The sequence below is a fragment of the Trachinotus anak genome, unplaced genomic scaffold, assembly GCF_046630095.1.
Source record: "Trachinotus anak isolate AG129_WGS33_773 ecotype Australia unplaced genomic scaffold, CSIRO_AGI_Tana_v1 ptg000005l, whole genome shotgun sequence".
In the NCBI taxonomy this organism is placed as follows: Eukaryota; Metazoa; Chordata; class Actinopteri; order Carangiformes; family Carangidae; genus Trachinotus; species Trachinotus anak.
In genome coordinates, this window is record NW_027273856.1 from 2,165,001 (window position 1) to 2,179,990 (window position 14,990).

Genomic DNA, 14,990 nt, shown 5'->3' on the forward strand with positions numbered 1-14,990 from the left:
ATGAGGTGGCAGTTTGCGCTTGCACATCCAGCAGAGTTTTTGACAGTGATTTAAAAATCCCAAATCCTGCAGATTAGGAATGAAATGTGAGGCACAACAAGCCCACTTACTCTGAACACAATGAATAGGGCAGGGACCATGAGGACTTTGTGTGTAACACCTGCTCTAAAGAGATTTATGCTCACCGAGCTGAAGGTCCAGCTTTGTGTTTGAGATACACAGCCTCAAGATTTTAGAGGGGAAACTCAGGGTATGCCAAGTTATTTTGACCTCTTTGACCCCTTTTCCCAACAGCATGGCATTGTGCTTTGACTACAAAGATGAATGATCTTGTAGAGGAAAGCAGATACAAGGTAATAATACTGCTCTGATTATTTTCTTTGGGTCACGGTAGCAAAACAGCTATGCTGTACGCTGCAGAGAGGGGTGGTGGGTTCACATTATTAAAAGTGCATGGGGACTGATATAAATGGCTGTCGGTGCTGATGACGCCTGAGGAACAGCAGAGGGGAACGGCAAGACCTAAACACATAGCCAACGGAGCATACGGCCAAACATATCGGCAATGGAACGACTTTCTGCAAGGGCCAACTATTTCAATGTTTGGATCCACAGTAAATAAACACAGGCTGCGCTCTGGGCAGCCGGTTAGCGCACCACCTTAATTCTCCTTTGAAAAGCAATCAGTGAATTTTGCACTCAATTACAGCTGAGAGCTATGTGTTGCAAAGCCAAGAGAGCCGGAGGCGTAACAAAGATGGTGAAGAAAGAGGAGGGGAAGTAGATGAAGAGACGGAGGGATGGAGATGAGGAGGTTGTTTGGCTGACTGTGCTGCTATTGTTCTCAATGAAGGCAGAGGAACACAAGGTTCCGCTGGTCACAAGGCCGTCCTGCTGAGATTTGGATCCAATAATAAAAAGGCTCGGATATCCATTTGGAGGCTTGCTAGCCCTCCATAACAACACATCCCACCCTCCTGTTCTGATCCCCCAGGGTTTTATTTGCACTGGATGGCTTCATGGAGCGAGCACACACCCTTTCATACCAGGATTCCCTCCTCAGATGCCACTTCTGATTCCTTAACAGTACCATTTACACAACAAAGCACATATATTAAGACATATTTGTTCTCCGGCTCTGTTACTATGAGAAAAACAGAGCAAACACACAACCACAAAGGCGCCATTGCTGTCACCCATCCCATGTTTTCACATCAAGTGGAAGAGAGGAAATGAGCACATGATAAAAGACCACTGATCTCCACATTATACGTTATTCTGATGGACAGATTCTATTTAAGTCACCTGTCAGCAGCTGAGACTAAGGACATTTTCCTTGAAGATGGAAAACTCCTCGACAGGGAAAAAGAAACCCGACTCTGGTGCCTTCTTTTGCAGACTGTGTCAATATACACACGATGGCCTTTTCAGTCGGCAAGACATACGATATTTGCACATCTGCTGAATCTCTTGTCGACTGCTCCACGCTGCACGGCACTGTACTCGCCGTCATGCCGCAAGACAGTCACTGCAATGTAACAGGGAGCCCTCACTTGCAACAAAACAGCCTGCTGACCTGCACATGCATGGCAAGTCTACTTTTGGAATTCGGATCAAAGACACAGAGGAGGCATGGTGACTTTTCAGCAGGAGTTAGTCACATCACGAACTGCCACTGCTCACAGGAGGGTCACATTGTCATAAAGTACATACTGTGCACGCAAACACACTTATGCACAGTAAAGGTATCCGTTAGAGTGCATGCTTTCTGAATGCATTATTCAGTGTGACAAGTATTTTAAAGAGATTAATGATGAAACAAAACACAAATTACAAAAGTATCACTCAACAAAATGAATGTTTAAAAACAGAAAACATTACTGTACCAGGATAAGAAGAGCTGTCACCAGGAGCTTGCAAGATGAAAAATCTTGCTCCATGCCTTGTCAAGTGTGTGAGCCAGTCACTCCAGTTCTGTTTGTGTGTGTGCCTGTGTGTGTGTTGCCCTCCTCTCTGGGTCACTCTGTGTGTCCTGTCTGCCGGCCGTCTCCTCTCTGACTTGCTCCCGTTCTTCCTCAGGAGTAACTTGTGGAAGTTGAGGGAGGGAGGAAGGGCTAGGAGAGTGTGTGTGTGTGTGTGTGTGTGTGTGTGTGTGTGTGTGTGTGTGTGTGTGTGTGTGTGTGTTTTTGTGTGTGCAATGTGTGAACGTGGGGGGATTAATGGGGGGGGTATCCGAGCCCCCGCGAGTCCTCAGGTCTGGCACACTGGCCAATCAATAAATGGGCCTCAGTCAAGCATGCTAGTTCAAACAAGGAGCTGGGCCAGCTGCAACTTCGCAACTTCACACATTTGTAAGTGTATGTGTGTGTGTGTGTGTGTGTGTGTGTGTGTGTGTGTGTGTGTGTGTCAGGCAGTCAGAGAGTGGGAATAATGGCAGGCAGACAACTGTAAACCAATTTTCTTCCCCCTTTGATTCTTTCCATTTCTTCTCCTAATATCTCAAATTTCTGTCTCTCATATTTCTAGTCCCTATTTTTTTCCACCCTCCTTGCCATTCTCTTTCTCTCTGTCATTCCTGCTCATGCCACTGTTTCTCATTTCTTTTCTCTTTGTTTTGCCAGCACTCTCTTTTGGAAATAATAATAAAAAAAAAATACTCTGGTATCTACAAAAAAAAAAAACCCTCAAAATTCCAAGCATGCACAGAAATGCTGACCCCAAACATACATCTAAACAAAACTGACACATATCTGGGAGCACATGACTTCATGCCCGGCTCCTGACGGTGTTTTGCTTTACAAGGAGTTACACGTGAGAGCCTCGTGTAAATCAGATGACATAGTCTGGTCACTGAAGGTATCAGAGTAGACTTTTCAGTCATGGTGACTTTTTTTCTACTCCATTATGACCTAAAGGTCCATTTCAATAGATCCTTTCATAACATCTGGCAGTTTAAGCCAGTGAACATTTGCACTGTGGAGGTGGGGAGCAAGCCAGGTGTCCCCTGGAGGGACAGTTCCTCTGGTTATAGAGAAAAACAACTGGTAAGATGGACAGCTCTTGGCACAGAGGGAATAAACTATACACTGAGTGGCTTTTCAGTTTTAACTTTTGCAATGGCAAAACACAAACGCTGAAACAGAGAGCTAAAAAAAGAAACAGAGCAGTCCAAGTTAGTGTCAACTCACTGGTGCCCCTTGATGTGACTTGCAAGGTAGCAGGCTATCACTCAGGCATTCAACCCTGAGGTTCCAAAGACAATAAAAACTCTGTGCCCTTCAAATCAAGACTTAAAATCCAGCTCCCAATCAAACACCAAATCAAAAACCACATAATTGCTATCAATTAAGGCAGCGAGGAATGTGCTGCACTCCAGAGCAAACAGTCAGCAACCTTAATCACAACATCGGAGCGGATGTCTCGACACTTAACCAGTGCACACACACGCACACTTTTAATACTTACGTTCTACACAGCAAAGCCATTTCGGAGTCTTAACTCACTGCTGACAGTCTTGGGACTTGGCTTGTTTGATTTGGTAGTGGGGAATGTCTGTACATTCTGCGAATTGGAGAATTATCTAAAACACACATGAACACACACACGCACACTCAACTGTCCACTTAACACTGGTGTAACATGGACGTGCACGTTTGCACAGGCCGACACAGGAATTATACCTCCATGCACCCTTAATCCATAACCTTCTGATATTTGCTTTCAGAAGAAATCCTTCTCATATTTGCAAATGTATGACTACAGAAAATAAACCGTGGCATCGATGATGTGCCCAGAGTTTAAAACTAAACACCCGAGGAGGAAATTAATGTGCTTGACTGACACTCACTTGGAGCCTGTTCTCAACCACAACATTGCTGGAGGTGTCTTCTCACAGTTTAAACAATAATCCACGAAGATGATGAGGTGAGAAAAATTGATATAGTGCATTGTTATTTTACACAAGAGGAAGGCTGGGATATTAGGTTGCATGAGGGAAACATGCAAGTGGTTGAGAGGATTAGGGGAACTGATTGTCCGTAGACAAATGTTATGGTCTTTTAAAGGATACCTGGACGTCACTCCTATCAATTATGATAACACTGAACGCCTAATCACTGACATCTGGGAACAAGGTGAAATCAGTGAGGCCTGATGGGGCAAGTAGCAAGCAATCACATAATCAGACAGGTTGTAAACAAGCCAACACTTTAGCTAGATCAGCTAAAACACTTTATATGTGTCTCAACCTGTGTGTGAACACAGCCACAGAACGTACAGTGGCTCAATGATGCAACAGGTGGGTGACCTCTAAATGTTGTTAAACAACTGGGTTATAATTTTAAAGTTGGAGGGGGTTGTTTGGGTTACATACATGTAATATATGACATATAAGTCCCAATACCAAGAGTGATGTTGCCATATATGTCAACTATATTATCATCACATATAGACATCTGGATATATGCAGATATAAGTTTATAACATATGTGAAAAGAACATTGTAAAATTTGTACATGTACATATATTCAAAATATCTATATGGTATAAAATGCAGTCATATTTGTTAATGATATATATTTAATTTCTATATGTTGAACTTGTGTTTAAGTTTAAAAACAACATAGGCCTACACAGAAAAATTCAATATGCTTATATATGTTTCTCATTAATTTTTTAACATGTCTATCTTCCCATTCTGGGAAAGTGGTCATAAACTTTTGGGACACACAAACCCAGCTAATATATGTTTATGTAACAAATTTCTACAACATAAGCAAAGACACACAAACATACATATTTGTATTGGCTAGACATATAAGTCAATATATTAAATTGTTCCAACTTCTAAGAGGTTTCATATATAATTTTCACATAGAAGTCTTTATTTTATATGCACACATGTTTCATGTATGGAATAATTATGTGTCTTTGGCTGGCCATGCTGTAGTGTTCAGTGATATTTCAAACTGGACCAAAGTTGCAGAGCGACCGGCCAAGCTGCATTGCTATCCAAAGAGCACAGCTAGCATGGTTTAAAAGCCAAGGGACACACTGCTACTGAGCAAAAAGCTAAAAACATCAAGAGGCAATCAGAAAGGATCAAGGATCCCTGATGAGTTGATTTATTTGAACAGGAGTTGAGGATGCTGACAGAATGCCATAAACAGCCTCACATATTAGCCCTCACAAAAGTGGTTTGTACTCCAGATAGAAATGGAAAATAAAAAGAGACATTAGAAGTCAACTAATGACCACAATGTACAAAGTTGTACAATAGCTCTAAATTACCACAGTCACATTAGCAGTTATTTAAAAAAAAAAATAAAAATCAGTTGCTGACCCTGATAAGGAAAGACCATGTAGGGTAAAATGAAGAAGTTCTCTCACACAAAATAACACCTAAATGTGAACTGAAAATGTTTTTGGGTCCCAGAATTTTAACTGATCCTTTCCTACTACTCTGATGCGGAATAAAGAGTCACATTAAAAGATTGCAGTATTATAGGGTGATGACCTGACTTAACAGGCCCTGAGCTCTCAGAAAGAGAGACAGGTGAAGCTAAGGTTACCAGGGAATGACATTAAGTTACACTTAGAGCCCAAACCTTAAGCTCCCACGAGAGACCTTAAGTGATTCAGGCGGGATAAATGGTAGCCTCCCACTGCCTCCACAAACGACGTATATGCTCCAGGCATGATTTACACCAAAGCCATTGTTTAAAAAGCTTTCTGGGCCACAATATAAAATGTTTTACCAGGACAGGGATTTTACGACCTGCAGCTGAAAATCAACCACACTTCCCCGTCTCCACAAAACCAGAGGATTAAAATAAAGATGTAATTCCCCGACAATCATCTAAAACCAATTTAAGCCAGATGGGAGGTGAACCACAAGTTGGCACTATTAAAATCCTCTCTAAATATTTTCTTCTTTGTGTTTGATCATAAGCATTAAAGTTTTGTTCCTTTTAGCTTTTATTCCCTTCATAGCCCCATGAGTCCAACTCTTCCTTTTATTAACTCCCTGTTTGTGATTATTTACTGTTCAATACTTGATATAGAGGTGCAGTCAATTGGATCACTGAGTCTTGCAAGTGATAGCAATATTTGGTTTCAGTATTTGGTGGTAATCTGAAGATGACAGATTTACAGAGCCATAAACACACCTTCTGAGGATACTGTATCATGGCTGAGGTGGGAGGAAGAACGGTGCTGCGTTCAGGGCCATTTTACGGATAAATAATGTGCTCAAGGGAAAGGCAAACGCCAACTTGGCCTCTAACGGACCCATCTCTGCTGGCAATGAGTCCAGTAGACCTTCTGACTGTAACTCCCCACAGCTCTGCAGAGGAAGACATTTGTTCTGCCTGGAAATTGGTCCCAGAACTTTTTACAGCATGAATGAAAACAAAATGATTTGTTTCTCAGAATAGCAGGCACATAATAAGGTCTTGTCAGCTTGCATAGCCCCGGAATATCCAGCGAGGTTGTGTTGGACGGCTTCACGATGGAGGTTTCAGTATTTAAAATGGTCAATACGTTTTACATGTGCTACAAAAACAGCCAAAATAATATACAGTAAGGTTAACAATGACATCAGTATCTTGTGAGCTAAGGCCTATCTGCTTACTTTAACAGGACTAAGAGCCTACACCAAAGCACTGTGACGCTGTGCTGAAGTAGAGTGACGTTTTAAGGTGATTGCTAACATCAGCACGCTAGCAAGTTCACAATGACAATGCTAACATGCTATAGTGACACAAACATAAGGTACAGCTGAGGGGGACGGGAATGTAATTAGTTTTGAACCATTTTGCAATCATTATGTTGATGTTCCGACCCATGAGTACTCACTGCTGCATTATTACACACAGCCATCTTTGAACACCACCTTCATTTTGATGTGAATTACACACCTGTAAAGTTTCATGACTGTATCGTGCATTGTTGTGAAGTTATCGTGGCAACAAAATCAGTCAACAGTTCCCACTACAGTAGGTGTCTCCAGGACCACATTTTGCCAGAATGACACACACACACACACACACACACACACACCTTAGGGTGGTGTTACAGTTAAAAAAAAAAAAAAAGGGGGATCACCAAAGTCAGTGGGCTTCATCGTCTGGGGACCATGAATTCTGCACAAATCCATGCAGGAGTTTTTGAGATATTTCAGTCTGGATGATACGAGCCAACCTAAAGTCTACAAGACCACCATCACTAGAGCTATGCTGCTGGAATGGCTAAATTACAGCCAAAGAATATACAGAGAGATTAATATGACATCAGTATAGTAAATAAATAAAATAATTTTTTCGATAAACACATTTTTTCTAAATAAAGAATGAAGAATAATATGAGCAAAGACACACTTTTTTCTTTACTTTAAAAAGCAACCAAAACAATATTTTATAAGAATTTACTTGACTCTTTATAGTGACATTTGGAATAAGCCAGTAACCACAATCTGATCCCACCTGAGCAAGCCTCTGAAAATCCACACGCCGCAGCGCCGAGGAGGAATGGGGGCGAGTAATTAAGAATCAGCAGTGACATTTACTGCTTCCTGAAACTGCATTCATACGTTCTCAGCACTGGGCTTTTCCCATTAGCACATCCAGGAGAGCTCATATGTTTTAGCAGCTTTCTGGTGAATGCACAGGCTAACTCCATCAGGGTCCCACTACACCAACACCCCCCTCCACACACATGCTTCCCTCTTTAACCCAACCATGGCCACTGTGGCGCTTTAAAGAGGGTATGACAGGAGGGGATGGGCATAAATTAGCTGTGTAGAGCCCAGTGCCGCTGGAGGCGCCTAAACTGGCCCGCCAAGGTGGGCTGGAAGGAAACAGGGAGCGTGGGACCCGGATCAAGATCTGGGCAGACGCTAAGCACCTTGGCTTATTTATGGACTCCTAGCCAGCATCAAGCTTGACTGATCCCCTGTGCTTCAAAATGGAGACCATATAGCCATATCATCTGGATATCATAGCTTTTCAGTTTATACACATTTTCTGAAAGTGTACTGAATGGTCTGAAAACACACAAATCAATAAAATCAGCTGACTTTAAACTTGCTATAATCAATATACTGGGGCACTTTAATAACTTGTAGGTCAAATGTAGCATTTTAACATCTTTCAGCTCTTTTTTTTCTGTCAGCACTTTGCTATACTGGTTCACTATCACCACTCAGTGCAATGTTTTCAGACGCAGCCTAAACCACCTGAAAGAACATGGAGCTTGAACCAAATATTTCCCTTGGGAGTTGGTGAAGACCAACACGGAGCTAAAAAGGAGAGCAAACATTGGACTTGCATTTGCGAAATGGCCAGAAACATGAAAACATAAAATCAGCTCCATTGTTAATTTTTTATTCAATCCAACTGTGTGTGGGCACATAAGAATAAAAAGATATTTCAAACTAACCCCAGTGAGTTAAGTTACTGCAAATATAGGTTACGTCTGTGAGAGGTCATTTACCCTCTGATTTGACCTGGTTTATGCTGTTTAAGTAATTCAGATATTATTTATGTATTATTTATTGGTGCTATGTTAAATCAAATTGAAATAACAATAAAATAATACAAAAACAATTCACATTTGAATACAAGTGAGTGAAAAAAACAAAAAACAGTAATGCCTTTCCATGGCTGATGTTGCTGTATGCTGGGTGGCAGTGAGTGCACATCGTCTCATCGTCTCTCAGTCCTGTGAAACTGAACAGAAGACATCACCGCTCCATCTGGGGCTGTTCACATTCGACACGCATCCCTGGCCTTGTCATCCCTTTTCCCCCTACACTCCTTCCTGTCTGAGGGACTAATTGGTTTTGGTGTCCTCATGCCTTTCAAAATAAATTACTCTTAAGTTACATGCATGCTGTTGAACTGTGGGAGACGATGGGGTAAGTTTTTTTTGTTGATGAAAAGATGAAGCCCAAATAGAGACCTGCTCTCTAGTAAAGGAGCTTCTATCTGATGATATACTGCTCCAAGTCAGTGGCGGTAGCAGTTATAATCAATAAACATGAGTGTCAATTATTAACAGCTTGCTTTGTTTTATTTGACACTAAAAGCAGAGGGTGCTTGTCGTAGAGTTTCTTTTATTGCTGTGGTTCTTTCCAGATTAAATAAATATGCTTGGGGAACAACAAGAGACATTAATGTTTGACTTGTACAGAACAAAGTTTTTCTTTTATGTACTACCAGTACAATACATTTGGGGATTAGTGATTCTCCTGGAGTTTGACTAAAGCTTGTCACAGCTTAAAGCTCATTATTTGGCAACACTTTTGAGAATGACTGAATATTTCAGCCACTGTGACGGCAATCAAAGTTTGGATTACGACCAAATCTGTCCTCTCAAGATTTCACAAGAGCTCTCTTAACATCACTGGATGTTTTTCTTCATTAAGAAGTTTGATAACTCAATCCTCTGCTTTAAAGGAGGACCAAATTTAATTCACTCCAAGAAAGTTCAGTTTCTGTGACTCTTGATGAATGTACAAACCCTGGACAGCTCGTTCATGAGGCTTTCTGGGAAATGTTGAGTTATAATGAAAAAATATTGCAGCCATTTGCAGCAGCAATTTGCAGTAATCAACACTGTGAAACCGAAGATTTTTGGCTGCAATAGCCTCCATCAGGATTTCACAACTGTAAATATGACATCCACATTCATGTCAGGATCCAAAGCATTTTATAAAAGACCAGTGTGTAGAAGAAATAAAAGGTTATTAGAAATGGAAAACTGCAGAAAGGCCTCAAAAACACAGAGAACTTTGTAATTTTCTGAAGCAAGCAGTTAATTTAAGTGCAGAGACAGAGTCAATATCCTGTCTGATTACTGCATTCATGACATGAGAGCTAAAAGAAATGCAGTTCAAAGCCGTAAAAGCAGATCTTCCTGAACTCCTGACATGAAACAGGATCTCTTGTTAACCTCGTTCATAATTGCAAAACGAGACACAACAGTTCACCAGCGATTCTTTGGAGCACAGACACCGAGCAGCAACTCCAAATAAAAAAGGCACCTGGTTTGTCTCAGTGGCTTATTATGCATGATGTGCGAGTGTGGAGTATTTACACTCAAAGCGAGCTGAAGCTTTTCAAGCCACAAGAAGACGTGCCTGATCCCATGTATATGCTACGCACAGCTAAGGTTTCAGTTTTTAACCCCAAAATTGAGTCACATCAGTAACATGTGTTTTTCATTGCTGAAAATGTATTGTGTGTTGTCTTTGGCTCTGAGACGATCAGAGAAAGTGATAGTAATATGATAAAGGTGGTCAAAGGAGGATTTAACCCTCGGAGCGTCCTCTGAAGCCTGACATTTTTCACTTGGTTAAATAATGATGCAATAACAAGGCGAGCAAAGGGGCGTGTGTATTTCAGTTCCTCGTTATGACCTCTACCTGACCTACAAATATGGAAATGATTAAAGAAAAAAGAGATGACACCTCCAGCACATTGTTTCAATTCCCCTTTGAGAAACACAGAAATTCACCAAATCTTTTATACGCATGCAATTAGATTTTCAGCAAAATACTTCTCAAGCAATTACTCATTCGCGGGTGAAGGCTAGTCTCAGGCTGAAACATGCCGGCTTTTATTATTGTTCAAATATGAACTAGCCAGTTTCAAATCTGAGAAAACTGCCTTGGACCTCATTCTTTTCTACTCTGTGTTAAATTATGCTGATTTTTCTGATCACTCCCTGCATGATGGAGGTTTCACACAGCGAGGAAGTGGTCCAATATAATCTAAGTTATCATAACAAAATATTAGTGTTTCCTGCAAGCTTTAAATGTTCAAGATTGAGTGGAAGTATGGGCTCAATATGATTCTGACCTTCTGAAATGATCTGTAGAAATAATTTCAAGCTCGTGTGGAAGAAAATGTGGAATTGCAGACAAAAGATTGTGCGAATAAATTTGAACAATAGCTCTTGTGAATGTCCTTGAGTACACATCAGATTAAGCAGAAAAATCAGTGTGACACTCAGCACTCTGAGCTCCCATACTGTGGGAGACACTGAAGTTACACACACATTTCAAATTTGGCCCTGATTTTGGCTGTAAAAGCCAAAAAGATTAAAATCTTACTGATCACCTTTTTTTTTTTTCTTCGTATGGGATACATGACATAAGCTCTTATGCAATATGCCGCTCTGCCCATAGTTTGCCATAGTGCTGGGGGTGCTGACAGTTCTGTCAGGCAGTCACACTTCAACACATCAACTGGGCTTTGTCCTGCAGCACCCACATTTAGAGAGAGGAAACAATCAATCACACTTCCAGAGTGCGGCTCTGCAATCAAACATTCCTCACCCATATGCTTCTGTAATCAGCTGAGAAACACGTAGAGGACGCAGCCGCACAGCAAAAAGCCACAGGGAGACTGATCATCGTATCATTTAACAGGCCTGATGCTGAAGCTCTTTATTAGCACAATCTGAAAAGAAAAGGCAAGGAAGTGACCCGGACACAAATACTGAAAACAGCAAAGTGGAAAAAGAGCACGCGCAGTGACTCAGTTTAACCAAACACACGTCCATTTCCTCTCTTTTTCAGACTGTCACTCCATCAAGTCGTTTCTTCTCTTTCCATCCTTCTTGTATAAAATTCACTGGATAGCGTTTCAGCTCTGCCTGTCTGAACCTATTGAGCAGATCACAGATCTATATGGAAAAGAGCACTCACACGCCTGCCGTCCTGCCCTTCTTTTCCAAAACCACTGGCGTATCAAATACAGAGTTCTCACTAGTAGGTCAACAAGGAAATATGGCCCACGGGACACATATTATGGTTTTTCACCAAAGCCTCAAGATAAACATGACTCAAACAAATGCTCGTCCTTCCCTCCAAATTTCCCCTCAGACTCCTGCACGACAGCGAGGAGGATCTTTAAGGCTCCTCTGGAAAAAAGGCAGGACAGGAGATTGTTGTGGCAACGCAATGCCAAGTTTCAGGAAACTCTGAATCCAAGACGTTAGACCGCAAGATAATGGCAAAAGAAAACGGCTGACATCACTGCTCTGGATGTAACCAGAGATGAAACAGGGGAGGCATCCTCGCCAACTGAAGAAGAGAATCAATGGTGAATGTTGAACTGAGAGCAGCAGCGAGAAGATGTTCATCTGTTGGACTCTGTCTCTTCTTCACTACACTGAGGCGGAAATATTAGGAGACACTGTCCTCCCAAGAAGAACAACAGCATCACTCTTTACTGCAAGTGCCTCAACACAACATATGGAAACATTGAAGTGACAAAAACCTGAGTTAGAGAGAGAAAAAAGAATGACAGACTGTGTGTGTGTCTGCATGAAACCGCTAGACCTTACATGTTAGCGTGCTAATACATCATTCCTTTAAATACACTTTGAGACAGTTTATACTGCAAAACTCACGCCTTGGGCTATGTTCCTCTCATGTGGAAACTACATCAAGTTTCTCTGTCACAGTTTACAAAACAAAATCACCAAGCGCACACTTGTGAAAAAAAACAATACGTGTCCTCCTTTAAGGTCAGTGTCAAGTTGCCCAGGTGACGGAGAGGGAGAGGAAACATTTGGATGCATGACTGAAGAGTAACCACACAGGAAAAGAGCTGCAATGGATCAGTGCACCCCCATCCCATCCTGCTCCCACATAAAAACCCTCTCTACCCTGTTTTCCCTGGAGCTTTTTTTGGTGCTTACAGCTGTTTAAACATGCTACTGTAATGAACTCCCAACCAGGGAGAGGAGAGGAGAGGAGAGGAGAGGAGAGGAGAGGAGAGGAAAGGAAAGGAAAGGAGGAATAAGCAGCTTTTGATCTTCAACCCCTGGGAAACTATTTTAAAAAGGGGCTATATTTTCTATGATATTTGCAAATGAGTTACAAGGAGTGCTTTATCTGGTATATTCTGTTTCTGCAAAAGCAGAAGCAGAAAAAGAAGAAGCAGAAGCAGAGGCAGAGGAAGCAGTAGCTGAATCATTGAGCTCTTTTAAATCTCTTAAAACATATTTCTATTGCAGAGCCTTTTACCAATTTTACTTTGCATTTATTTTTTTTTTTACTTCTCATCCTCTTGCTGGTGACACTGCCACGGTCTATTTAATCCATCTGCACTGATACTAAGACACTTTAATTTTCACTGTATTTCTGATTGTGTGTGTTTAATTGTTGCCTGCATATTTTATTTTGCTGCCTTGTGTAAAGCACTTTGTAACATGGGTTTAGAAAAGTCTTCTATAAATAGGTTATTATTATTATATTACAGAAGCAGAAGCAGAAAAAGCAGAAGCAGAAGAACACCTGCAATCATTTCTGTTGCAGCCTTCACAGCTCAAGAGCAACATCTTGTGTCTGACAGACAAAACTACAAATGATTTTGAGGCTCATCTCTAAATTAATTCAGCAGCCTCATCCATTCATCTTCGCAAAGTTTGAGCACAGTAGCATCAAAATGACCATAAAGACTCCAAGAGACCAACCATAGAGGTGGCTGACATTACTCATCTGACCTTCAGAGAGAGGTCAGAGTCAGGGGAAGGCAACAATAAAGACATTTCTTACAGCAATCAGCTGAATATTTATCAAAGACTTGTTGCAGCAACAAGTTCCTGTCCCAGTTTCCTTAGACACGTACATGCATATACAGTTTACAGTTACAGTCCATAGGAGATGTATGACAAGCACTGGTGAGACTTCAGTCTGCAGTGTTTGGGGTGGTCTAAGCCTTCTCAAGTGTGTGCAGAGGTTTACACAAACCTTCTGGCATCAGACAGAAAATAAGAGGGTGTTAAAATAAATCCTTATTCCCACCCATAGAGAGAGCAGACATGGCTACGTATATATATATATATATACATACATACATACATACATACATACACACATACACACACACACACATATGTACACATTTTAAATCATTAGCAGGTATACACAAACACTCTCCTCTTTCTGACTTATTGTCGTCAAATTCTTTCAAACATAGACGTAAAGTAAGGACACACAAACCCCGTCTGAAAAGAAAAGCAGCTAGTGATGGGGCTCCTGTTTAAGAGCTTGTGTGTGTGTGTGTGTGTGTGTGTGTGTGTGTGTGTGTGTGTGTGTGTGTGTGTGTGTGTGTGTGTGTGTGTGTGTGTGTGTGTGTGTGTGTGTGTGTGTGTGTGTGTGTCAGACAGGAGCCGCAGGCTGAGCTCATCTAGTAGGGCTTCATTCTACGCCTCCCTCTAATTGGTGTCTTTTGCCTCGTGCCGCCATGCAATTGAGGGCAAAACAGCGCCAGGCTTCAAAACCTCTCCCTCATCTGTTGTACAACCGACCCCCCACCTCCCCCCTCCTTCCCTCCTTCACCTCCCATCACTCCATCATCTGTGGCATCCCACTGAGAGATGGAGTGGAAGAGAAGCTCCTCTGCTGCACTTCATCCCCTATCATTATCCCAGTGAGGTCATTCAGAAAAACTGATTGTGAGAAATGCTGCTCCTTTGCTTGTGGTTCAACCTGTAAAACCCAAGGCGCCACAAATCATAACCCAACAGTAAACAGCACATTCTTTGCGTTGAGGAAATAATACAGTGCTTAATATTACACAGGACAGTAGGAATATGCTGAAAAAAAAAAAAAAATTCTGTCGCAATATTTTTTCATTTCTAACAGATTAGAGATGAGCTCTTGCTTTCTGCACAATGTTAATTATTTCTTCAGTGATCAAATGATTGATGGCTTTATATTGTTACCACAGATATTCACATTTGGCTCCACAGCAATGCGAAGATTAATACCATAAATCACAGACAGACTGTCTTTACAGACACGCCGTATAACAACACAATGCAGACGTTTCATCGGGGGACAAAAGAACACCAGCACGAATAGTTGTCTTTAGTCAACTAACACCCTGGCTCCCGGCCCGAGGCCTCCAGACAATGTTTTCATCGCGGGACCTTCATCATTCGCTACGGGCTCATAAATCTGGAAGCTTCAATAC

General features: G+C 41.5%; 1 protein-coding gene across 6 annotated transcripts in view; it reads right to left on the reverse strand.

Annotated features, from left to right (window-relative positions):
- LOC139621305 (ADAMTS-like protein 1) overlaps positions 1-14,990 on the reverse strand; it is a 102,465-nt gene that overhangs the window by 39,128 nt on the left and 48,347 nt on the right. Inside the window, exon 1 of one of the 6 annotated variants that reach the window (XM_071477658.1) lies at positions 1,887-2,053. The exons of the other annotated variants lie outside the window; for them this stretch is intronic. Within the exon in view, the coding sequence (XP_071333759.1) occupies positions 1,887-1,940 (54 nt within the window). The 5' untranslated portion in view covers positions 1,941-2,053. Of the gene's footprint in view, positions 1-1,886; positions 2,054-14,990 lie in introns of those variants that run through there. 6 annotated transcript variants of the gene reach the window in all.